The 27,717-nt window shown below is 37.1% G+C and overlaps 2 protein-coding genes across 3 annotated transcripts in view; one reads left to right on the top strand and one right to left on the bottom strand.

Annotated features, from left to right (window-relative positions):
- LOC127529990 (uncharacterized) overlaps positions 1 to 27,717 on the bottom strand; it is a 798,609-nt gene that overhangs the window by 691,080 nt on the left and 79,812 nt on the right. The gene's annotated exons all lie outside the window — the stretch shown is intronic.
- enpp2 (ectonucleotide pyrophosphatase/phosphodiesterase 2) overlaps positions 1 to 27,717 on the top strand; it is a 154,827-nt gene that overhangs the window by 113,555 nt on the left and 13,555 nt on the right. Inside the window, exons 21-24 of the mRNA XM_051935500.1 lie at positions 6,708 to 6,843; positions 8,786 to 8,863; positions 18,070 to 18,202; positions 18,893 to 19,046. Of these exons, the coding sequence (XP_051791460.1) occupies positions 6,708 to 6,843; positions 8,786 to 8,863; positions 18,070 to 18,202; positions 18,893 to 19,046 (501 nt within the window). The remainder of the gene's footprint in view (positions 1 to 6,707; positions 6,844 to 8,785; positions 8,864 to 18,069; positions 18,203 to 18,892; positions 19,047 to 27,717) is intronic.

Genomic DNA, 27,717 nt, shown 5'->3' with positions numbered 1-27,717 from the left:
TTACTCCAGATTGCATTAGTCAGGTCTCTCAGAGCTTTGCCAAACAAACTTGGATCATTAAACAGGGTGTATAAAACACACTTTGAGGTGTTGACTAGAATATTTTTAAGTGTATTGTGGGTGATGCGTGATCTAATTCCTTCCCAGGTTGGGCTTTTTTTTTTTCTTTTTTTTTTAAATGTAATTTGTCATGTGTACATTTGTAAAAACTTAAGTTTAAAGTTTCTTGTGTTGTGGTTGCATGTTACACTTTGAAATAGTTAATTCCCTAAATTTAGTTACTGGAATTTTGTGGATTTTTTTTTTGGCTATTTCAAACACTAGATAGGAGTTGACATTTTTTGAGTTACCTGTTCATTTTTCCATTCAACTCACTGGAATAGAATGCATGTTTGTTTTTAGATCTGTGTATACTATACATGCCTCACTTTTTGTATTTGCAGCAGAAAGACATACAGCATAGCAGGTGCTTTCATGTTTTTGATTAATTTTTGTTTTTCATTTTCATACAAACTAAAATTTATTTTACCCCATGTGTATGTATAGTGCCTTGATCAGTTTTCTAATTTTACTGAATCCCAAATGCTACTCATAAAATTGTCTTTGTTTTTACAATATTGCTTTGTGTTCAATGAAAAAAAGCAGTATGCACATGTATACAGTCCCTGATTCATTGGTTTCTGAGTATGAAGTCAGTTTACTCTTCTGGAGTCAGAAATATTAGGCACCTGGGCTAGACAATGTCACCCCCTTCAAACTAAGACACTGTGCTGATCACTTTCATTGAAACATTCCCTGTCACTAAACCAAGAACTACTTGACTCGTAAATAATTCCATTTCTACAGCAGTTACTCAGATTAAATGTAGTATCCTGTTAATCATCTTTTTCCTCCCAATTCCAGCCTAAGTTGTATTTACTTTAGAAAGATTTGTTCTGTATGTTATGGACATGGGTGTAATTCTTCATTGTCAAATTGTGTTATCTGTTTTGTGCAATATTGTTTTATCATTCATTACTGATGAATATAAAGTTATGATCATACTGTTTATTTGCATTTTGTGGTGTCTATGAATGTCTGTGATATCTATGAATATAGTGTATATGAATGTAACACCAAGGAAAATCCCTGGCTTCTATGTTTACTGGCAGTAAAATTCAAAGTTTAAGTTCAGCTGCAGTATGTGAAAATGTTTTGTGGTCAGATGAGCTCAAAACCGAGGTTTATAACCAAAGTTTAAAGAGGTGTGTGTGTGTGTGTGTCCCACTGCCTTTCAAAAAACGTATCTACGGTGAAGTATGGTGGTGATTAAGGCTGGGCGATATATATCGAGTTTTTAGCAAATATCGACATATTTTCATATGAGATATAGGATGAGACAGTATCGTTTATATCGAATCTGTTTAAAATTTTTCTCGTACAACCACCAGTTAGCCTTTCTCTTCTCCCCGTTTGTCTCTCGCACATCTTCACCCTGCCCCACCTCTTTCCCTCTCTGAACACAACTCACCCCTCCCCTACTGCTTCAATCGGTAAGTCCTGCTGGCAGCGACAGGATAGAGATGGATAAAGACATGAAGGAAGCTATAGAAGAAGAGCTGGTTGGTAAAAAGGAAAACAATGCCTCAATTATTTGGAGGTGGTTTAGGTTCAAAGTGTCAGATTAGCAGAATGTATTCTGTACAGAATGCAGAAAACAAGTCCCGACAAAAGTTTTGAGTGCTACTAATGTTTCCCACCATTTACAACAACACCATAGAGTGCAGTACGAAGAGTGTGTGAAAATGCGTGCTGCAGCCCAGACCATGAAGCCTTCCCAGCCCCCTGCCCTGGAACAAACCACGTTACAAAACTCGTACACTGGTGCTATGCCTTTTTGAGAGATAAAGTGAGAAGTGGTGCTACATTACTAAAGGAGTGGCTTATCATATCCCTCTTTTTCTTCCAGGGCTGAATATTTTTCCAAAAAACTCAGGTTTGTAAAAAGCACACAAAGCAATAGTTTCTCATATAAATCAACATTTTGTGTGCTATCGCTGCATGTTAGAGATCTGTCATTGGTAGGCGCAGTGGCTGGGTGTGTCAGCTGGTTATTGATCGTTTCAGATCTCGATCTCCAGATTACTTGCACCAAATCAGAGTCCAATTCAAAATAATATACACAAAATGTCATCCACTGAGTATTTCGCTTTGTGCATTCGCTTCACTCTCTTGCCCGATGTCGATGCCATTCTAGACGTTGTTTACGCTATGGTAGTCACACACACACGCGGAGATTCAATGTCAAGTCAACGAGTCTAACAGGGTCTACCTATAAATTAATGGTGAGTTTTATCGACATTTGTACCTTTTTTTTCACCTTCTGCCTGCCCTAAAATAGTTAAGTTTTATAGAACCACTTACAGAGCTAAATATGCCTATTGACCACAAGATAATCTGTTTGAGATGTTTAAGCTGATACAGCTACCACTTATGAAATTAAAACTTACTCCAGTAGGGCTGATAGTTTATGAATGTGCATGCATATTTTAGACTGAGGATAGTGACACTGAATGACAGCCCCAGCTGAGAAGAGACAGGAAAGGGAAGGGGAGTGTGCACTGTGTACAGTGTGTGGCCGCACCTGTCACATGATGCACAGAGGGTAATGTCTCTGCACTAGGTAACTCTTTGTGGAGGTGCGTGAAGGTTTTTACGGTGGCTGGAGTGCCAATTCTGCCACCAACCCCCAAGTTTTCCTTGCAAGTTGGACGGCCGCTTGCAAGGCCGGATAAAGGTTAATGTCATACCCAGGACGAAGCGCTTGCAGTTAAGGGTCTTGCTCAAGTACCCAAAGAAGTGTTCCGGCGGTTGCAGGATTCAAACAAGACTGCCAGCAAATCTTTACCACCAGAGTCTAAAAATATATTTGTTTCACTCATTTGCTGGTCATTTTGCTAAAATGGTTTAACTTAAACTGTTTGTAGGTTACACTTTACACAAAACAGTTTACACATGTAGTTAAATATTATACATCCCTACTAAACACAGATGGATGTTCATTTTCTTTTGAGTGATGTGCTTCTTTACATAAAAATGGAAGTGATTTTAAAAGTTTTTATTTTGTGTGTTACAGGGCATGTTATGGATGATGCCCACATCATCTAAGCCATTTCTCTGTGTAAGAAAGTTGTCACTTGTTCTGTTTTGTCAGTTACATATTTTATTTGCACAGTCATTGATGTTTATACAGGATAACACACAGGAAGAAGCACTTTGGTAAAGAAAGAACTCCCTACTTAAGTGGAAACCCACTTTTTAAAGAGCAGATCAGCTTTTTGTTGTTTTTTGTCTGTACCTTTTCTGTTTGCATTTTCTTAATTGCAATGTGGGTCTTTTGCTAATGCAGGAAAAGAACATTATTCTTCTACTTATGGTGTCTCCCGTTAGGGGTTGCCACAGCGGATCATCTTTTTCCATATCTTCCTGTCCTCTACATCTTGCTCTGTCACACCCATCACCTGCATGTATTCTCTCACCACATCCATAAACCTCCTCTTAGGCCTTCCTCTTTTCCTCTTACCTGGCAGCTGTATCCTTAACATCTTTCTCCCAATATACTCCGCATCTCTCCTCTGCACATGTCCAAACCAACGCAATCTCGCCTCTCTGACTGTGTCTCCCAACCGTCCAACCTGAGCTGACCCTCTAATGTACTCATTTCTAATCCTATCCATCCTCGTCACACCCAGTGCAAATCTTAGCATCTTTAACTCTGCTACCTCCAGCTCTGTCTCCTGCTTTCTGGTCAGTGCTGCTGTCTCCAACCCATATAACATAGCTGGTCTCACAGGTCCTTTAGACCTTCCCTTTCATTCTTGCTGATACCCGTCTGTCACAAATCACTCCTGACAGTCTTCTCCACTCATTCCACGCTGCCTGCACTTTTTTTTTTCACCTCTCTTCCACAATCCCCATTACTCTGTACTGTTGATCCCAAGTATTTAAACTAATCCACCTCTGCCAACTCTACTCCTTGCATCCTCACCATTCCACTGACCTCCCTCTTATTCACACACATGCATTCTGTCTTGTTCCTACTGACCTTCATTCCTCTCCTGTCCAGAGCGTATCTACACCCCTCCAGGGTCTCCTCAACCTGCTCCCTACTATTGCTACAAATCACAATGTCATCACCAAACATCATAGTCCACGGGGACTGCTATTTAATCTCATCTGTCAACCTGTCCATCACCATTGCAAATAAGAAAGGGCTCAGAGCCGATCCCTGATGTAATCCCACCTCCACCTTGAATGCATCCGTCACTCCTACCACAGACCTCGCCACTGTCACACTTCCCTCATACATATCCTGTACAACTCTTATGTACTTATCTGCCATTCCCGACTTCCTCATACAATACCACAGCTCCTCTTGAGGCACCCTGTCATATGCTTTCTCCAGGCCCACAAAGATGCAATGCAACTCCTTCTGGCCTTCTCTAAACTTCTCCATCAACATCCTCAGAGCAAACATCGTATCTGTGGTGCTCTTTCTTGGCATGAAACCATATTGCTGCTCACTAATCATCACCTCACTTCTTAATCTAGCTTCCACTACTCTTTCCCATAACTTTGTGCTGTGGCTCATCAATTTTACCCCCCTGTAGTAACTAGAGTCCTGCATATCCCCCTTATTCTTAAATATCGGCACCAGTATACTTCTTCTCCACTCCTCAGGCATCCTCTCACTTTCCAAGATTGCATTACACAATCTCGTTAAAAACTCCACTGCTATCTCTCCTAAACACCTCCATGCTTCCACAGGTATGTCGTCTGGACCAACAGCCTTTCCATTTTTCATCCTTTTCATAGTTGTCCTTACTTCCTCCTTGCTAATCCGTTGCACTTCCTGATTCACTACCTCCACATCATCTAACCTCTCTCTCTCTCTCTCTCTCTCTCTCCATTCATCAGCCTCTCAAAGTACTCTTTCCATCTGCTCGACACACTCTCCTCACTTGTGAGTACGTTTCCATCTTTATCCTTTATCACCCTAACCTGCTGCACATTTTTCCCAGCTTGGTCCCTCTGTCTAGCCAATCGGTACAGGTCCTTTTCTCCCTCCTTAGTGTCCAACTTCTCATACAACTCATCATACACCTTTTCTTTAGCCTTCGCCTCCTCTCTCCACCTTGTGCCTTATCTCCTTGTACTCTTGTTTACTTTCTGCATCTGTTGGACTATCCCACTTCTTCTCTATCATCTTTCTCTGTATACTCTCCTGTACATCCCCATTCCACCAACAGGTTTCCTTTTCCTCCTTCCTTTGTCCAGATGTCAAGTTAAGCACCCGTCTTGCTGTCATCCTTACTACATCTGCTGTAGTTACCCAAATTTCCGGTAACACTTCACTGCCACCCAGTACCTGTCTCACCTACTCCCTAAACTCAACCTTTTTTAATTTCCACCATTTGATTCTTGGCTCTGTCCTCTCTCTTCCTCTTCTTGATCTCCATCATCCTATAGACCACCATCCTATGCTGTCCCCTGCCACCACTTTGCAGTCTTCAATCTCCATCATATTGAGACTTCTGCATAGGATGTAATCTACCTGTGTGCATCTTCCTCCACTCTTGTACGTCACCCTCTTTTCCTCCCTTTTCTTAAAATACGTATTCATCACTGCCATATCCATCCTTTTGGCAAAATCCACTATCAACTGACCTCCTTTAGTCCTCTCCTTGACACCATATCTACCCATAACCACCTCATCTTGTCTGTTCCCTTCATCAACATGTCCATTGAAATCTGCTCCAATCACCACTTTCTGTCCCTTGGGTACACTGTTCATCACTTCATCCAACTCACTCCAAAAATCTTCTTTCTCATCCATTTTTAAGATTTCATTCTTATTGCTTGCCACTAGATTTTAATTCACAGAGTATTTGTTTTGGGCATTGAACAGCTACTATATCATCAACATCAACTTCTCATTTGGAACATTTGTTTCATGGGCACATATTCTTATCAAAAATGATAGGCTTGTAAGATGACACTATATAGATACTAAAAGTGTACTTGCCACTGGAACTCAGTGTTACATCCAAGAGAAACAAGCAAGAAAATATATGTGTATCATAACATTCAGCTTCATTTTGGGGACATTCTTAACTGCTTTAAATTTTTTACATTTTTGTTTGGAGCTCCATGAAAGAGTTGGTTATTACATTTTTGTTTAGTGACGTGTGTATCAGTATTTCATATTAAAAACTGATAGAGTATAATTACATGTATTAATAGAGTACATAAAAATGCATGTTTTTAGTAGCATTTTACAATATCACGTAGTCAAAAGCAGAGCCCAAATAGTCTAGTAGTGAAAGCAAAATCTTTCCTCAAATACGAAAAAAATTAAAGAAAATTTACCAGATATAAAAATCTCAGTGTTCGATTTACAACAAATTTCCTTGCAGAACAAGTGTCCCAAATTTCAACATAATTGGTTATCTGTTAGCCAAGTGTTTTAGCTGACAGAGAGATGTGAAAAAAAACAGCATTTTTGTTTTTTTGGATTATATGGGAATGGAACTAAAAGAGGTTTTAAAGATCATCTCCTCTTTTCTGATTACTGACTACCTACAAATTACTTAACTATAAGGTTTAGTTTGAACTTTTTCCAATGACATTTAAGTCTTTTAATATATTTATCAATTGTCTTCTTTCAGATAGAGGTTTCCAACATTCCTGAATCCCTAAGTAACTGCCTAAGGCCTGATGTACGTATACCACCTTCTAGCAGCCAGACTTGTTCAGCCTACAAAGCAGACAAGCAGATGTCCTATGGTTTTCTGTATCCCCCTCGTAAGTTTTGAAATTTCTGTTTGTGTGTAATTTAGTTTTAAATGGTTACTTTTACTGCTTTATATTGGGAAACTTTAGGGGTTGTAATTGCTCATGTTTAGTCTTTAACATGTGATTCACTTTCATTTTTTCACATCTCCCTTATGTCTGTAATATTTCCATAGGCGTGTATTTGTTTTCTGACCATACAGTAGTGCTCTTACCACAAAATATTACATTGTCAAAATGCAAAGTAACAAATGATAAATGTTTATAGAAGCAGTTAGCCAAATTCATTGTGTTGTGTTCTTCACTGAAGCATAGCACAGAAAGGTTATACTAATTTAGAAATCTAAAAATTAAAAAATGGTGGGGGAGACATTAGAAACAGTGGAGTTCTACAATAAATATACTTGTTTAATAATGGGATCTCTTCTGCAATTACAGGTTTAATTTAAACTGGAGGGGTACCAATGTATTGAAGAGTCTTATGAGTAGCTTACCCATATGCTAACTGTAGTGTGTTTTGAGAGCAACCATTAAAAAGGATATTAGGGAAACTAAAAGGTAGCTACAGAGAAATATTTTGCAATAAAGATTCTTTCAGGCCCAATGCTCACTATTGAGTTTTCATTTAAAAACCCATTTATGTAAATTTTCACCTTTCGTCCGCACTTCCCTGTTGTTTGACTTCTGAAAACAGACTTTTAAAAATGCTCTCCAGTGCCTTATACTTCTGAAATATAGCCTCTGCGTTCTCATGTGGATGGCCATAAACACTGTTTTCTAAAAACTATACTTTAATTGCAGTCCCCGATTATATTTTGCTCATTCCCTGATTGGTCACATTTCACTTAAGAAAAGCACTTTCCAACGTATAATGGCCATAACAGTTGTTTTCCATGGTCCAAGCTTGGTGGCTTGGCAGATAATCTAAAATTCATTGAATCATTACAGTACAGAAGTACTAGGACAAAGCACAATCTTAGACAGATATTTTGCAGGTGAAATTTAATAAACTAAGGTATTACATGTAGGAAATAATAATAGTAATACTATATTTTAATGCAAAATTGGATTTCTGAAACTTCCAGTCATGAGAGTGACTTAGGAGTCATAGTGGACGTATCAGTATTTCAACCTCCAGAAAGTGTACAGAAATCCTTTGGAAGGCTAGCAGAATGTGTTATATCACAATGTTCAGTCAAGGGAGGTTATGCTTCGCTTTATATTGCATTGGTGTGAGGCCTTATCTAGAGTACTGTGTGAAGTTTTGGTCTCTGGGCTACAAAAAGACACAGCAGCACTAGAAAAAAGTCCAAAGAACAATAACTAGACCCATTCCAAGACTGCAGGGTATGAGTTACAGTATGGGTAGGGATTAAAGGAGTTGAGCAATTTAAATTTAAGAAAGAGATTGAGGTGACATTCTTGAAGTTTTTGAAATTATGAAAATAATTAGTACAGTAGATCCAGGCTGTTTCAAATGAGTTCAACAAGAACATGGGGGCACAATAGAAAACTTAAGAACAAATCTCACACAAATGTTTAGGACGCTGGCTTTTCTTTCACCACACCGAGAGCTATAGACACATGGAAGAATTTTAATATTTTGGAGTATTTGGGTGAATTTGGATTAGCGTGATTTTTTTGAGGGGTGAATGGCCTGTTTTTGTCAATTGAAAATGAAATTGTAAAAACATTTGTAAGAATTGCTGTCCAGGATAATCCAGTTTTCTATTTCCTAGATTATTAAGAAGTTATTGAAAATTTTCCAGCAATTGTTTTTCATTTTATTATTTAATGAAAGTATAAGTATAGAGTAGTATATATATAAGAGAGAATGTGTGTTGAATCTGAAGTGTAGCTTGTTGTTTGCATATGCAAGTAAGAATTTAACTTTACTCTCTACATGTGACAATGTTACCACTACTAAAAATATTTTTTTATGTTCTTTACACAGAGTTGGCCTCTTCTTCTGATGCTAGATATGATGCCTTTCTTATAACGAATGCTGTTCCAATGTTTCCTTCATTTAAAAGTATGTATTTTTTCTCAGGTTTTTTTTTTTTTTTACAAAAAAAATGTGTAGGACAATATTTGCTGATTTAAGACTTAATTTAATCTAGATGTTAAAGGTTTCATTAAAATGTACTTTTTATATTTGGAGATTTGGTTGTAATTGTAGATTTTGCCTTATCAATTTGGCTCACTATTTTTTTTTGATGCAAGCATTCAAAAATAGCACTGAAAGTGATGCCTGTCACACTCTAAAATAGGAGTGATCAATTACTAGCTTTTAGCCTGTATTCAAAACGTTTTGTCATGTGAAGTCACAGGGCTTGTTGGACTTCCAGTGTTTTTTAACATTTGAAAGAATGGTTTCATCTTACATCCACTTTCAATAACATAATTTTATAATAAATGGATTGATATTTCTTTTAATGAATAGTAAATATATATCAGAGCTACAATGTAGCAAAAGCAGTGATAAGAATAATGTGAGCAGCAGCACTGCAGTTTTTCTTGGGCATTTGAATTTTGTTTATGCAGTGGCAGTTATCCAGAATTTATTAGGATTAATAATTAATTTGCTATGCTGTTTTTTGAGATAATATGACAGAAGATTATCACAGAATTCAGCTGAAGTAAAACTATCCAGGATTTCGAATGAGAGAATTAATTTTTCAACCATTCCTTGAAATTCTGTTGTTGAGTATGAATGAATACAATAACCATAAATAGTATTCACAGTTTTGAAGTTAACTTTTTTATTATAAAAATCACACTGGTTTCAATTTGGCTTTTTTGACATTGATCAACAGAAAAATACTAATAAATGTAAAATCCCCTTTAAAGGAAGAAATTATGATACACACTTGGACTAGGATTTATTTTGCAAAGCACTTCAGGAGACATTAGTACAGCATACAGTTACCACTATCAAAAACCTGATTCAAAGTATTTTTGAGTAGACAAACAGGGGTTATATCTATAGTTGTACATCAAACAGTTAAGAATTCTATTGCTGTCACATTCCTGAAGTGGTGAGAGAGACTTTTTGAATCAACATTGACTCATCAAGGGGTTGAAACATCCTAAAATTATGTTTTCTGAATTTGTTTGTTTTATGCTATAAACTTTCTGATGAGTAGGACCTAGGCATGAACATTACTCTGATACACGCTGTGCTGTGATGTTGCACTGAAAATCTCATGTCACACATTATTCTCATAACGCAAAAATGTCTGTTAATTGGTATTTTGCAGCTTGATTTCATTTAAAATTAGATTTATATTCCATTGCCTTTTTACATGAAATTCCATTCTTAAAACTGCTTACCCTAGTTCCTGGCCTCCTGACTCAAGAAGGGTTTGGGGTTGTGAGGTCTGCATTTCGGTATGACGTGTATGTGTGTTAGCATATAATAAAAGTACTTAGAACATTTAATTCATTGTATGGGCTGTCTAAATGTGAAATCTGCAAACGTCATTGCTTTTTGTAATTAATTAAACATGATTCAGTGTTACAACTTTGTCTGGCTATGGCAAAAAAAAAATAACTCTTGAACATAGAACTTATGAAGGAAAAGAAAAAAAAAAACTAAAAGTAATTCTTAAGAGAATGATGTAAACGATCATTAGCGTATAATCCACCCATCCATTTTATAAACCTGGTTTATCCTTGGCAGGGTTGCAGAGGAGCGGCAACCTGCCCTAGCAAGCCATAGGATGCACGGTAGATGGACATAAATATTCAAAATTATCATAATTTGACTTACTGTTTGAATTCAAAAGAATATGGTTTCATGTAAAATGTTTTCTTTTTGATCATCAACAGAAGCCAAAGTCCTGCTTTTCCTAGTGATTCAAGTATAAGGAGCTCCAGTGAGCTAGTATTAGTTCCTGGTTTAAAAAACTACAAATTGTATACAACAAAAGAAAATACTTTGTAACATAGTACTTCTAGCATGTGTGATTACCCAACGACACTATAACTGAGACCAACTGTCCTAGGAAATTTCTCCAGCAAAGCCTGGTAACACAGCTAGTCAAGGATAATGTTGTAGCGAGCACCAAGATGGAAAGATAAAGACAAATATCTAAGGAGAGTAAATAATATGATGAGCATTTATAAGCAAAAAAAAAAAAAGATTTGCTGCTATATCCTGAAGTAAGGTATCAGTTTTAACATTTTCAAATTATTTTTTTACTCATTTTTGATGGTGCCGATACTAGATTAAATATTACAAATGCACTGCAGGGTCATGCTGGCTTTTGACAATTGAGCCTCGTAGGTTTCAGTCAACATGGCTGGCGTTGCAGCCCCATTTCCATACACTCACAGGTGTTAAGATGGCAACTTAAGCACCATCAGAACCAGAATGCTTAACTGACAAAGAGAACAGCAGGAGTGGCATTTGGAGATACTTCAGATTTATGGCATATGGGGATTGGCTCCGTCGCTCCCTTAATGATTAGCCAATTGCTGCAAAGTGTGCAGCCATAGAATGTTACTTTCTTTTATTAGAGTAATTTTAAAATTGTTTTTCATTCTTTTAACCATATAATGTAACGCGCTATAATATTTCAGTACTCATTTGCATAAACAGTAATGCTACTCCTTCGTATGCTCCTATGGTTTCAGTTGTGCTTCAGAGCATGTGTTTACAGCCGAACAAAGCATGCCACAGCACAGTGGAAGAGCATATTGACTTCCTGGTCTTACTTGCAAATAAATATTGGGAGTTACAAAGATATGATAGTTTATTTACACATAAATGCAATGTGTACTGTTTACATTTATGCAAAGCATTTAATTGTGTTAGTGGTCTGTGTGTAACTTTTTACTTGAATGTTTATTTAATGTTTTAATATTTTTATGTATCCAGTTTACTAAAGATTACAATATGTATTCAATTAACATTGAATGACATTGGTAACATTTCATTCTGCTAGCTCAGTAGCAATGTTTCATTTATCTATAAAAACCTGTTGCCCAGATTTAAATGCCTTTACTTTTTATTATATGCAGAAATTGACTATTAACTTTTAACAATTTTCCTTATTTTAATCAATCCTCAAATAACTTATTCATATTTCTTCCCAACACATTGGTGCCCTTGCTGTTCAGATGTGTCCTACCACATAGATGAGCACATAACAGTAATTTGTGAATAATAGTGTGAAATGCCTTTATTTCCTGACTAAGAACCAAAACACTCAAAAGCAGTCACTTTGCTTGTGGTAGTTTTGATGTATTTGGGATAAGATGCTCTATAAATGAAACATCACCACCAAGGACACAATGTAAACTTGTAAAAAAAAAAAAAAAAGTATAGAGAAAGTCAAAGAATGAAACAAAACATTTGAGACCGAGCATAACTCAGAAATGTGCTGGAAAAATATATGCCGCAGTACAATAGTACAAAATAACTAAAAATTTTGAAACTGTTAGGTCTTAGTAAAGGTATGGTAATATTGAGCAAATTAATGTCTGTTAGCAAACAGTTAAGAAGGGTTAATAAATAATCCATCCATCCATTTTCCAACCTGCTGAATCCGAACACAGGGTCACGGGGGGTCTGCTGGAGCCAATCCCAGCCAACACAGGGCACAAGGCAGTAACCAATCCTGGGCAGGGTGCCAACTAATAAATATAATAGTTATGATTTAAATTAATAAAGTCAATTTTAGATCGATGGCCCAACAAGTAAATGTACATTAGCAATCAGTAACACTATATTCAATCTGCAGCAAGATCCAGAGTGAAAATAGCATGGCCGCCAAGCAATATTTACTACGGGGCATAGTTGGTAAACTGCAGAAAATAGCCAGTCAAAATAATTCCGGTGATGCAGATCAGGGGCTATTTAGGAGAGTGCCATCAGAAAACAATAATAAATATGAATTTTAGTCAACACTGAAAGCTAACTTGTGTTCCTTATGAATTAATTACATGTATTCTTGTTGGGAGTGGGGGATACCATGAAATTGTTCTTGATATATGGGTTTTGAAGAAGAGTGCTACCAATATGTTAAAATTAGTTAAAATGCTTGCAAACATATTTAAACATACATGTGTTTAATCTCTTCATTAAAAATGAAATTTGATTTTATGTTGTGTTAGTGTCTTGAAGGTAATACCTTTTGTGTAGGGACTTGTTTGTGAACTGTCTGTATGTATTGAGGTTGCCCCTTTAGAAAAAATCCCTAGACTGCTATGTGGTTTAGCCTGATTGGTGAGTTGGTGCTGTGTCTGGCACCTCAGAACTCTGAATTGGATTAGATGAGTTGACTATGCATGTATAAATCCAGCAATCTGAAACAAGAGATGGGGAGGATAGAAAAAAAAACAAAAAACCTTGTCCTGTGTTGGCTTAGCCATGTAAGTGAGAGAGAAAGAAGCTTCACTTTTTATCAGTTTAAGCAAGTGACATGATATCAAGTCCTTTTAAGTAGCAGAGCATTAACCAGCTTTTCAATGGATAACTGGCATACCTGTATATGTAATTAAGCATAATATGTGGTGTTAAATATATTTGTCTGAAAAGTTTATACAGGCAGGCCCCAGATTACAGCAGTTCTATAAAACTGTATATCTAAAAACCATAGAACCTTTATTTTCAAATGAATTTCCATTAATTTTCAAGCAACTTCCATTTCTTTACTATTTTTTGATGTGGAAGAATACAGAGCAGCTGTCACTAAAAGTCGAGTGTAGTACTGCATCATATGGACCAATTTACCACCATTTTGTGGTTTTGTGTGCATGTGTCACGAATGGTAACCAGCACCTTGTGCATCTCTGTCACAGTCAAACAGCTTGATTTGCAACAAGCTGGTCACCTGAGTGGTACAAACCACTGCTTGCATGTCCCAGGGAGTATAGCAGCAGAAAGTGGGAGGTGACATAACTTCAATGTATTGTACATACCATTGGTTCACTTGAGTTTAAATTATATGTGTTTTTAAAGTACTTTAATATTGTCATTTCCTCTTTTAAGTTTGAAAAGTTTTTCTATAAAGTAATTAATAAAGCGTTATGTATTTTTGCCAGTATTTCCAATAATGGATATGAATATTTGCAGGAGTGGAACTTATTCATAACCTGAAGTATGCCTGCACAAATAAATTATACCAGTACTTCAAAAAATGTTATTAACACAGACATATTCGTTTTTGGGTGTACCACCGTTAGTGAAGCCAGTGTCACACTGTATGACTTTTCCTGCAAGTTTCAATCATAGTCCTCATGTACATAATTTTAGTGATTTGCGGTGCACACCTGTGACTGCCACTTATGTAGTGGCACACCTCCAGTATCTTTCCACAGCAAAATCGAACCGGTAACTAAAAGTTCGACCTCCCACTGTTATTTTATTAATCCTTGAAATCATAAGCAGACTGGCATCTTGAGATCTTAATGTGTGTTCTGATTTGTAAGAAATGATAGGTTTAGATAAGTAAGAGTGGCCTGGCCATTTAAGGCTTTATATGCCAAAAGGACGATTTTGAAATCTGCCCTAAACTTAACTGAGAACCAGTGTAAGGACGTAAGAACTGGAGTTGTGTGTTCATTGTTTCATGTTTAATTCTTGTAGCAGCATTATGAATTAACAGAAAGCTGTATAAAGAACAATTTGAATAGCCAGTGAACACTACATTACAGTAATCAATCCTACTAAAAATAAATGCATGAATTAATTTCTCCATATCCTGCATATTTAGAAAACATCCTAATTTTGTAACATTTTTCAGATGGGAATAACATCCTTTAGCCAGAGCGCTACCACTCTGCCTATTTTATAGCAAATCTCTCTTATTAAAAAAAAAAAAAAAAAAATCCTGTGGGAGGGAATGACTAGGAGATGATACGTGATATTCACGTTAAGATCACGGAAGATAAATAAAAGACCCGCAAGAAGCACGGCCAGCAAAAAAATATCAGTAGTGTAAAGGCACGCAGCACACGTAGATACAGGGGTGTCAATGCATATAAAGCGTATAAAGGACAATACGTTATAAATGAAACGTCGACGACTAAAAGATTGCATTAGCACAAACAAAAGGAAATTGTCAGGACCAGGTGTAATTGAAAAAATAACAGGACAAAGCGAGATCAGAAATAAAAGGCACAGAGCAGAAAATGTTTTCGCATTCGCATCATTCAATGCACAAAATGTAGATTTACACAATAATGGACCATATGCTATGAGAATCTGTGCTCCTGCAACAGTTAAAGCAAAGACAAGTTTAATTTCAAAGAAAACTCTTCTCCGCGATCATAAATATACACCTGACCGAATTGTGATCACAACGGGAGCAGCAGAGAAATGAAGTGGCAAAAAGGACAGCGGCTGTACAGGCTTTAAAATGATCGAAGGGCAATGCGACAGCAGCTGCCCATTCACAACGTGAGCAGCGTTCTATGTCCTGCAAGAAGAGATTTAACCATGCCCGGGGCTGGACATAAAGGACAATTGTTGTTTTTACAACGTCATGCGAGACAAGGCACTTTGCTAGGTTAGATGTCTGTGGACTTGTTTTAAATGGCAGTTGTTGGATTGCTTTTGACAGACAAGCATCATGTGCTCCCAGCTCTTAAAACGACGACATGCGACAAGCAGAACAGGCAGCTCGCAAGCAGTAAAAAGACAGCAGAAGATCCGACGGCATATCCTTAGCGTGCATTCAGTCCCCCCCCCCCCTTCACAACACGAGCAGCATTATACGTCTTGCGAGAAAGAGATGTAAACACGCATGGGGTCGGAAATAAAGGACAAGTACTATTTTTACAAAAGTTTTAAAGTAAAAGTGAAAATAACGCATATGTAACAATTCCCATGAAAATAACAATCTCTTTAAATTGTATATCCGGTAAACCAAACACGGGGGTGGGCGAGCGAAGCGAGCAGCCCCCTAGTATTCATTAAGTTTCAAATGTGTATTTTTAGGTATGTTGCCATTGATTGTGATCATCTCAAAGGTTGGTTGTTAGCTTTTTCAGGTTTAGATAGAATTGACTTATAATAATTTTAAAAAGCATGCTATGTTTGGTGGCCACCATTTTTATCTGGTTTGACTAATTGAGCCTCATTGGCTGCATATTGGGGATATTGGCCTTGAAGAATTGAAATTTGTAACTGGAAAGAACCTAAATTCAGTGAAGAACACTAAATAAGAAAAAGTTAACTTTCTCTATAATAATGTGATTTGCTTTATTATTGATTAAATGCATTCTTAAACCGTGTGAACTGTCACAACTGCATTTGTAGGTGCTGTAGCAACAGTTGTATGGGAGCACATGTAATTTGGTGATAAACAATATTCTATACGGTTGCGTAAAGTATAGAGAATCTGTTATCAGAACCTCAAAGAACTGTTATATTTTCAAAAAGGAGTTGATAGGCAAGTTGTTGCCAAAAAAAAGTGAAGCATAGAAGACATTTTTGCTTGTTACCTGCTGTCCACAAGGTTTTCCAAGTAGGGTTTTTTTTGTTTTTTTTAAACAGTGCATTTTGACGTCAGACTTCTGAATTGCATACAATAAATACAAAGAGAACCTGCAGCTCGTTGCATATGGCATCTGTCTTGTGCCACATGCAACATGATGGACCCTGTAAAAGCCTGAATATCAAAATTGAGTAGTGCCTCCTGAAAAAATTATGGAGATGTTACAGTGCTTAAAATTATCCCATGCCTGGTACTGCCTTTATGAGAAAGTATTGCAGTAGAGTGCAGCGAGCTTTTTACAAGCTGGCCTGTAAGATGCTTTAGTTTGAATAGGCGAAATGAATGTGTGTGGCAGGTTAGTGGGTAGGACAAGATATTTGACTGGCAGCAACTCAAGTGTATCCTTTAAATCAGGAATTTTTGAGAAAGAGAGGACTGAGAGGACTTCAGTCCCAGCAGTCAGCAATAGTGGGAAGATGTGTGCTCTTTAATTAGTTACCTTTTATGGGTGAATGGTTAGAGTAGAGCTGACATGATTTTTCAGACTGTGTATATGTTTCACAAAAAATGGCTTGGTCATCTGATGCCTGAATGTTTGTTTGCAGATTATACAATACAATTTATCCACTTAAGATATGCATAACTTAATTTATAACATCCTATTAATTTATTTTATATTCTGGTGTAACCAGCATTGGCAATACTAAAGAAAATCACAATATTATAAATGAGTTGAAAAGTCAGTTCAGGCTGTGTTTCTATCTGTATGCCTCTCTGGGCTTCCAAGGCTAAATTCAAAATTAATTCAAATTAATTTTGAAAGTGATTCAAATCTGATATGACTTTGTACCAATATTAATCATGAATCTAGAAAATTGATGTAATTTAATTCATCAGACAGATATGACCTAATAGACAACCAATAATACCACCTACTTGCCGACTTCAAATTGTTTACACTGCAGAATGTCTGCGAATTTGACAACTGAAATTGCCATGTGAATAGAATCATCACTGACAGATCTGTATATAAAATCTATGGAAATGAGAGGAGCCACTCTATAAGACTGTCTCTGGGAAAATACACACCTGAAGAGTGAAGTTTTCTTTCAGAAAACACATAGCAATAAGTCTGTATTGGCAGGCTTTATTTTTTTCTTTGACATTTCCACAAATGATTGGATCCATGTCATATAAGTGGGTAATAAAGTTACATTTGCGTAGCACTACATAAAGTTTCATTTGATCTCTATTTAACTTGGTAGCCAAATAGATAACTTACAGTGATGGTGACAGTATAATCATAGTGTTAATGTGCATCCCCCAAAAACACAAGTTAACTGTTGATTCCTGAAATAAAACTGACTAGACTAATATAACTACAAAAATCAATAAAATCGAAGATGATTAGTGTTAAACATTTACCAATGACTCCAGTTCCAGTGTAGCCTCCCTAAAGTATGCAAAGGAGGAAATCTTGCCATCCAATTACTGCACAATGTCAAAATTTTTACAGCGAGAGATTGAATACAGACAGCTTTTATAGTGTGCCAGGAGTGAAGGTGAAGTTTGAAGTCAATCATGTTATGGGGTGGTGAACAACCGAGGACCGTCATTGCAGTGTTTTAACGGCATTTACGTTTGTTTTTTTTTTTTTGTTTTTTTTGCTTGATGTGTGTTTAATTGTATGCAGTTCCCTCATACTTAAATCATTTTAATTATTGTAGAATTACCTTGAAGTTAATTTTTTCTGAATTACTTTGTTTTTCCTGTCTACTTCATTGTACTGCAGAAGTGTGGAGTTTCTTCCAAAGGACTCTTCTGAAGAGATATGCAACAGAACGCAATGGAATCAATGTGATAAGTGGACCAGTCTTTGATTACGATTTTGATGGCCTCCATGACACTTCAGACAAAATCAAACAGTTAGTGGTCATTTAATAAACTGCCTCAATTAATGGACATAAATGTATCAATGATTACAGAGATGCCAAGAGTCTCTAATACTAATTGGAATATGATTTGTAAATACATGGTTGTAGTTGACATTTAGTCTTTTTAGCTAGTCAAATTTAATTTATTCTTTTCCATGTGCATATATTTGTATGTTATTATCTATATTTAGTTAAAATTTTAATTATTGTAATGTACATTAAAATGTGAGGAATTATCTGGATTTTCACCAGAATGTAAAAATCTCAGATTTTATTTATGTTGTGGCATATACTGTAGTTTTCTGACAACCACAATAGGAACTAGTTTCTAAATGTCACATGAAACCACTTTAACTACAAACAGCATGGTAAATAAGCACACTGTTATATAACTGAAAAAAAAGCTAGAAGCACATTTACAGCTTGTGGAAATTGTATGGCTTTTCTAAAACAAGAGCCTGGAATGGACATTATATTAATAGCTGAAGTGCAAAATTTGGCAATTAAGATATTTTGATCAAATATGTACATCTAAGATTTAGAGAAATTCTAGCTAAAGGACTGAAATATTTTCTGTTTTTCTGAATTTTTGGCTTGAGCCTCATCTTTCAATCCTAATAGGTAGTTGAGATGCATTGTCTTTTATATTTATTTGCATTTCTTTCTTCTTTTTCTTTGTAGGTTTGTTAGTGGCACAATACCAGTTCCAACGCATTACTACAGCATTTTAACCAGTTGTCTGGACTTTACTCAGACTGTTGATAAATGTGATGGGCAGCTTAGTGTGTTTTCCTTCATTCTTCCTCATAAATCTGATAATGAAGAAATGTGCAATGTAAGTTGCCTTTATATGAAAGTAAAAATTCTGATGGTATTTGTATACCATATGTTATTAGAGATGGTGTTGATTTAATGCAAGCTTTTCTTCCTCCCAGGTAAATGGACTTACACTTTCTTTATATTACAAGTGATTTATCTCTTTTATGGTATTTATTAACTAGTGGTGGTTCTGCCTCAAGGGCAAGTGGAGCACAGTCCAACCAGATGTAGTATAAAATTTTAAGTAGTAACCTTTCATCAGTAATTTAACTTATTTTTTAAAATGTTTATTACAATCCTCAAAGGTGCATTCTTAAGTATTTTTATCAAAATTTCTATCATATACTCAATGTAATTACTTTTCTATATACCTACTATTTGTTTGTGAAGCGATCTTTGTGCTGGGTGCTGAAACACTATTTCTGGTTGAGGTGCCTGGACCAACTGGCATGGCAGTCATCTCTAAAACTTTGGGTGCGTGTGTACACACGTGCAAACTGTACTTTCTAGTTTAGTGATGAGGCATGAAGGTAATTGCCCATATTAAAATTAGGACCACCTGTTTTAGTCATGCATTTGCACTTTCAGTTCAAGCTCTTCCCTATTAAGGCTATGCAACACATGCCAACAACCAGGTATGTTTCCTCCCTTAAAGCTAACCAAAACAAGATATACATTTAGAAAATAAATATCAGGAATGCATCATTCACAAGACATTACGTTGCATCTTCATTTTCATTCACCATTGAGGACGACCACACTAAATTTGAAACTCTCCAAGAAAGCCTAAGTGTGCTCCTTCCACTTTGTAGAAAAGAAGCCAGCAGTATGTTGCTCCTGTTTCAAAGAAGCGCAGAATCCTGTTGCGGAAAGAACAGGTATGTATGTAGAAATGTTTTTCAATTGGTTGCTGGCCTCGCAATGACCATCAAACACCTGGCAGCTCTGCTACTGGATGTACAACATGCATTTCAAGTCATGTAGTGTGTGTAATCTGCCTAATATTTCTGTGTGATTGTGGCTTGTCCTTTCTCACCTCTTTGATTCTAAACTAGAGGTGTTGCTGTTACAGTTTAGACAGTTCATAGCCAGTATATGTTCCTGGCAGCAGTTGGTTACGAGACTATGGGCTTACTTACTATATTGCTGTATTTTGTCAGATGATTACTTTGTCAGAGGGTGTCACAGTGTTTGAGGCAAACCAGGATTCTGCATCCCATTGTTTGCTTGATTTTTTTTTTTTTTTTTTTTTTTTTTTTGTGTGTGACATAAAAGGTGCATGATGTTGGATGTCTTGCTAGTCATTAGCAAAAGAATGACCAGTATTATTAGATAATTTAGTGTAAATGATAGAGAAGTCTGCACGCATATAGGAAAATTCCAAAAGAATTTTAATGCCAAATGTGCTGCTGTTAGTAACTGAAGAATGTGATTGTGTAAATACCAATGCACAGTTTATGTAAAGAGACATGTTATCCGTGGATGTGCCCAAACCAGCTGACCAAGAATCAGAGTGATTAAATAAACAAAAACCTCTGGAGTTCAGGGTGAGAAGAGAACTTTGCTGAAAATGATGCAAGTAAAATAGTTTTCTAACTATCCCCGTGTATCCTGAAATGAATTCAGCAGTCATGACACCTGAGAACCTGCATTTGCTTGTTTAGTAATGATGCCAAACAGCTATGTGTTTACCACTAGAATTACCAGAGCTTACGAAAAAACTCCACTCGCACATCTTCATTCATCTTTTGTCTTGTAAATGTGTCGATAAGCTCAAGCAGCCTGCTATACCGCAACCCCCCAACCCCATACCACTGCCTCGGAACTTGCTAGAAGTTCTCCCAGTTCCTGCTTTATTGATTATCTGGGAGTGAGCTACCCAGAATTGTAAGGGGAAATAATTTGATGTGTGTTTTGTGTCTACAACAATCTTTGTAAACACATCGTTAAACAGAAACGTTTTTCATGTTTTAGTAATAACAAAAGGTAGACATGAACTGTATAATGTGTGAAGGCTGATGGCCAAATATCAAATAAACACTTTGACAAAAAGTGCGACTACAATACAACCGCTTCTGTGGTGTAGTGGTAAGATACGTTGACTTACAATCCGGAGGTTGTGAGTTCGAAACCAGCTCCCCACCAAATTTACTGTTTTGAGTAGTGAGTTGCTCTTATTGTTAATATTATACAATAAAAACATACATTTGATTTATGTCTGTAGCAGCCTGTGTAAATTTATACAACCCCCCCAACCCCCCAAGAGAGATCTGACGTGGTTACTTTTTATTCTGAAACTGAGAATAAATGCAGATCTGAGTGGAGTTTTAAGACAATGGGACTGGAAGTTCTCTGATCTGGAGGGATAAAAGCTGACACACAAACGCTGGTGAATGTGCCTTCTTCGTATCTCACTGTCACTTGAATTTTTTTTTTTTTTATTATTCAGTTTTATTGAGTGTTCCTGCTTACGCTGAATTAGTATGCAGCTTATGGTCCATGATGTCAAAGCCGCACTGACAAAAAAAAGACATATGTATATATGATATTTGGAATAACTCATTTTATGACCTGTACAGTACATTTTGGAAAACATTGTGGCACTGATGCAACATTATTCATATTCATTCACATGCCTTCTTGCGCTTGTAATCAGTGACCGCGTTTTTTTTTTTTTTCTAGCTTGCCAGTGTTCACTTTTGGGTGTATTGGAGTGTTTCTTTTGTACTCCAGGACATGCAGAGGAAAGAATAGTACAGAGAGGTCAGTTCCGCGCTATATACAATCATCAGATTCAAATGTCAATAGTTCCCACACACCCAAGGACCGTCCTTTCTACGTTTATGACATGCTGTGGTTCGTATTACACTGAAGGGGCTGGGGGAAGCGGCAGTCTTGGAACAGAAGCTTGTTGATGTTGCATCCTCTTTTGCTTTATCCATCGCCTTTTCTTGTAAGAAGTGACGGCAAAGTTCCTCTGCGAGGTGAGCCGTGAACTCTCTTCTCAGTGGCCCCCGTGCATGCCTTGTACAGTACATGTGCATTGATCGCCACCAAGCACGTTGTAGTACAAGCAACCGGCCACCTGCATGCTCCTGCCGCACTGAATAAGCTCACACCTTCTGATACACAATGTCAACGCAGCACCGGGGGAAAAAAAAGAGACAAATATATGGGACGTTTTGAAATAATCATTTTATGACCTGAATAGTACCAATCAGAAAACATTGTCACACTAATGCAATATTATTTGAAAACGAACAGCATCAGATCGAGTGTGAATTTATTTATACTGGCGCTGTTAGTCAGATCAGAAGATTCGAGGGAGTGCGTGAACGTGACTGAGAGAAGAATACTGAAAAAAAGCTAACTTTTAGAAATGCCATACATTTACAGCTGATCTGACGCTGTTCGTTTTCAAATAATATTGCATTAGAGCGACAATATTTTCTGATTGGTACTATTCAGGTCATAAAGCGATTTCTTCAAAATGTGACATATATTTGTCTCTTTTTGTGTTGAAATCGGGCACCAGAAGGCATGAGCTTATTCAGTGTGAGCAGAAGCACGACGGTGGCCGGTTGTTTGTACTATAACACGCTTGACTTGGTGGCATTCAACACACATGTACAAGGTATACATAGGGGCCACTGAGAAAAGAACAGTGTTCATGTCTCACCTTGCAGAGGAACTTCGTCGCTTCTTACAAGAAAAGGCGTTGGGTAAAGCAAAAGAGGACGCAACATCGACAAGCTTCTTTTCCAAGACCGCCACTTCCCCAGCCCCTTAAGTGTAATATTAACCACAGCACAGAGAGCAGTGTGTACATTGCAACAGGTACACATGTCATAAATGTAGAAAGGACGGTCCTTGGGTGTGTGGGAACTGTTAACATTTTAATCTGATTATTGCATATAGCGCGGAACTGACCTCTCTGTACTATTCTTTCCTCTGCATGTCCTGGAGTGCAAAAGAAACACCCCAATGCACCCAAAAGTGAACATTGGCAAATCGGGGGAAAAAAAAAAACACGCGGTCACTGATTACAAGTGCAAGAAGGCGTGCAAATGTATGTGAATAATATGAATAATGTTCCATCAGTGCCACAATGTTTTCCGAAAAGTACTATACAGGTCAAAAAAGGAGTTATTCCAAATGTCATATATGCCTATGTCTGTTTTTTTTTGTCAGTGCGGCTTTGACTTCATGGACCATATGGTACATACTAATTCAGCATGAGCAGGAACACTCAATAAAACTGAATAAAAAAAACTTCAAGTGACGGTGAGATACGAAGAAGGCAGATTCACCAGCGTTTGTGTGTTAGCTTTTTTCCCTCCAGTTCAGAGAATTTCCAGTTCCATTGTCTCAAAACACCATTCATATCTACAGTTATTCCCAGTTTCAGATAAAAAGTAACCGCATCAGATCTGGGGGTTGGGTTTGTATTGTGATCGTGACTGAGAGAATAAAAGTGAAAAAGAAATGCTAAAAAGTACTATAAATTTATACCGGCTGTTACAGAAACAAATCAAATGTATGTTTTTATTTATTAATATTAACAATAAGAGCAGCTCACTACTCAAAACTGTAAATTTACCTGGGAGCTGGTTTCGAACTCACGATCTCCAGATTATAAGTCAGCGGATCTTACCGCTGCACCACGGAAGCTGTCGTATTGTACTTGTACCTTTTGTGAAAGTGTTGATTTGATATTTGGCCATCAGCCTTCACACATTATACAGTTCATGTCTGCATTTTATCTATTACTAAAACATGAAAAACGTTTGTTTTAATGATGTGTTTACATAGATTGTTGTGGACACAAAACACACATCAAATTATTTCCCCTTACAATTCTGGGCAGCTCACTCCCAGATAAGAAGCTCTCCCAGTTCCTGCCTTGGATTGTTTAACCGTTCTGAGGTGGTGGGGGTAGATGGTATAGCAGGCTGCTTTCTGCTTGGGCTTATCGACACATTTACAAGTCAAAAGAGGCTGACAGAGAGGTGTGAAGGGATTTAAGGTGGGCCAGCTTTGAGTTTTTTCGTTGGCTCTGGTAATTCTAGTGTAAAGAAATGCATTATAATGTAGAGATGACAAAAATGTTCCAAGTCTATCATCATGCGTACACAAGAAGAATTTCCACCATACTAGTGAAAATGGTATAATACCACAACAAATGAAAAGATGCATATACATTAGCTGTCTTCATTTCTGCTTTAGATGTCAAGATGTCTCTTGTGCCAAGAAAATATGAATATTAAATTTTTTTTTATTATGGAAGTCAAATAGCAACCCTGGAAGACATTGAAAAGTTAACTAAGTAGTCATCAGATATTTAAATGAATTGAATTATTCGAGTTGAAAAATTTAATAACTATCCATTTTATAAGAAGGTATGTTTTTGATTATATACCACCCCCAGGGCGACTTCAAAAAATAAAATCTGGTCATCTCAATTGATGGATAAATATGCCTGCTTTGGCAGGCATGCTGCAAACGCAAGCATTTGCAATACATGCTGTCAGGCCCACACAACATCACACACTCCAATACGCAGAGGTACAGCGACTTGAACGGAGGTTGGCACATAAGTGAGCGCCCTACCCAGCTCCCCTACTCTTGATGTTGCGGTTCCCCCTCCTTGTCCCCCAGCCTTTGTTTCGGAATACCGCAAATACTGATGAAAGGAAATGCGAGGCAAGGAGTGCTAAACACATACCTAAAGCAGAAACTTTTTCCATGTTATACTAATAATTATGTGAAGTGTATAAAGACTTTAGTACAGATATCAAATAAACATGTACGCTTTTATGCAAGAATATAACCAAAGTAAAAAAAAAAAAAAAAAAAATCAGTTTACATGTTGCTGTCATGTGGTGGGCTGGCACCCTGCCCAGGGTTTCTTTCCTGCCTTGCTCCCTGTGTTGGCTGGGATTGGCTCCAGCAGACCCTCGTGACCCTGTAGTTAGGATATAGCGGGTTGGAAAATGGATGGATGTTGCTGTCAATGAGTTAAAAACCCAATCTCAAATGTCAATTGACAGAAAGTTGATATGTATTCTTAGATGGTGCAGAGGGTAAGAGCTGCTGCCTTATAACCAAAAGGATCCAGGTTTGAGTCTGGGTGCTCTGCGTTTTAAGTAGTGTGCTGCTATTATTATTACTATAATATAATAAAAACATACATTTGATTTGAATCTGCAACACCCAGTGTGAATGTTGGCTGCTTGTAAAAGTTATCACTTTTTATATATATATATATATATATATATATATATATATATATATATATATATACTCTATTCAGTTTTTTTCTGTCATTGACATAGTACAACAATCTTGCCTCTCCCTCTCTCAGTTGAAGGCGTTTATCTCCATTCTTTTCACAAGAGTAGCGATGACCAGTTAGTGATGTGGTTGATACCTGCTCAGATCTTTTTGTTGTACCGCCAATCAAAAACGGGAACTTTTTTACAATCCAATAAAACTAGAAGTGATAAAAGAAATAAATTTTATTCATAGTAATTGAAACCTTAAAATTTGCCATTTACGAAAAAATTGATAGAATTTATCATTTTTTAAAAATTACGTCTTTTAGATGGCGTCCTCCTGTACGAATACATTCTTGAAATCTGCTGTTGAGATTCTTCATTGACCGCTGCAACATCTCAGCTGGGATACTGTGAATTTCATCCCGAATTCATCCAGGGTTCTTGGTCGAGTCGTGTACACTTTACTCTTGAGGTAGCCCCACAAGAAAAAATCACAAACGGATAAATCTGGCAATCTAGGGGGCCAGGGCATGTTACCGAATCTTGAGATCACACGGTTACCGAACAATTCTAGCACAGCTTCCATTGATTGCCGTGCAGTGTGTGATGTCGCTCCATCCTGTTGAAACCAGGTTTCTTGAACGTGTGGAAAGTTTGTAACATCTCCACGTAATGATCCGCATTGACAGTTATTGTTTCCCTGTTCATTTTCGAAAAAATGCGGTCCGATAATCCCATGTGATGAAACACCACACCATACGAGCACTTCTTGGTCATCCTGTTGGTTTTTTCTTTAGGGCAGATCCAGTCTCTTCAAACTTATTAATCCAACCTTTTATCGCGTGTTTTGACGGAACGACACCATGACGTCCTAAATTATAAAAACGTCGAAACTCCCTCTGCGCAGCTTCCAAACTATCATTGTTTTTATAAAACATTTTTATGGCTAACGCACGCTGTTGCCCGTTCCACTGATCCATGATTACTAAAATGGCAGAGTGTTTACTTGCTAAATGTCACTAACCCGCAGTGCTACCACCTGCTTATGGCTACCAATACGCATTTCAAAAATTCCCGTTATTCTGTGTTACCCTGTACCATGTCCCATGACCTCTATCAGACTATCAAGCGGCATCTGCACTTTGACAATAAAACTTATGGAGCCGTTTCTATACGAAAGAGCTTGTGTTGTGTTTGAATAAAAAGTTTAAATTAATTAGTTTTTAAAAGGGTAATCTTTACTCTCCAGTAGTCAATAGAGCAGGATTCTTGACATCAATACCCAGCTCCCCCCACCTATCCAGTGTGTTACGGTGCAGGTCAACTCAATGCTTCCTCTGCCATTTTGGGAGTCTCTTCAACCCACTGCTGCCGATAAAATTTCCGAGGGATGAGCCAGCTAATGATCACACTGACACAAAGCAAGGGGAAGGTGCAAAGTGCTCAGTGCTTTTATTAAAAACAGTTGAACATATTCCCAAAAATGGTGCAGTGCAAAATTCATAAATAATCCTATGAAAAGTGAGCTATGGAGGTTAAAATGATCAAATAATCAAATAAAACAAAATTAAAGCACTCAATCTTTTTATGCTTTATTTTACTCTTTTTTGTACGCACTCTCCAACCTAGGAATCACCTGGGTGATCTAACAGGTTTCATGTCAACATCTTATAATCAGCCCTGTTATGTTTCCACCTCCTTTTATTTTCAGGCTGAAGTAGTGTTCTCTTTTGACCCATGTATATCTCTACTACCCTTACTATACCTTGTTCTTATATTTATTCTGCCTAAGAAAGGCATAGGTATTTTATGCAGAATTGTGTAGAATATCATTGGAATGGTCTTTACAACTAGTCAAGTTTGATGTTTAGAGTTATGTATTGAAACCTGGCTCAATTTAAGAAGCTAACAGCACCACGTGCAGAAAAGTGTTAGAATTCCAGTTATGTGATTTTTATTGCAACAAAATAACCAAAATTGAAATGTGAGTTTTTTGTTCACTTTTACATTTGTAACACCAGTATCTAGTGTTGTCAAGTTCCTGCTTATACTGAGGCCAGAAGTGAAATGACATCCTAGGATTTTGTCCATCCTTTAATTTAGGCTTTGAGTCACATTAACTAGATGTAACATCAATGGGTGTTTGTATCTAACTTAGTTGGAATTTATGGGCTTTTCTGCAGCTTTCTAGTATTCCCCTGATAGAAAACAGAACATGCAAAGTTCCTCCGTTTTCCCTGTGTCATGCCTTGTGCACAGGCATGGCAAACCATGACATTACGTTTAATTTAAAGCTTTGTTAGGAGGTTTAAGGACAATAAATTAAACTGAAATGAGGATGTGCATTAATGATTCCTGTGATGGAGTGACATCTCATTAACTATGTATTCTTGCCTTGCATGTATTGTT

The sequence above is a fragment of the Erpetoichthys calabaricus genome, chromosome 13, assembly GCF_900747795.2.
Source record: "Erpetoichthys calabaricus chromosome 13, fErpCal1.3, whole genome shotgun sequence".
In the NCBI taxonomy this organism is placed as follows: Eukaryota; Metazoa; Chordata; class Cladistia; order Polypteriformes; family Polypteridae; genus Erpetoichthys; species Erpetoichthys calabaricus.
Note: the sequence above shows the minus strand (reverse complement) of the source record. Positions and strands in the feature narration are given on the sequence as shown.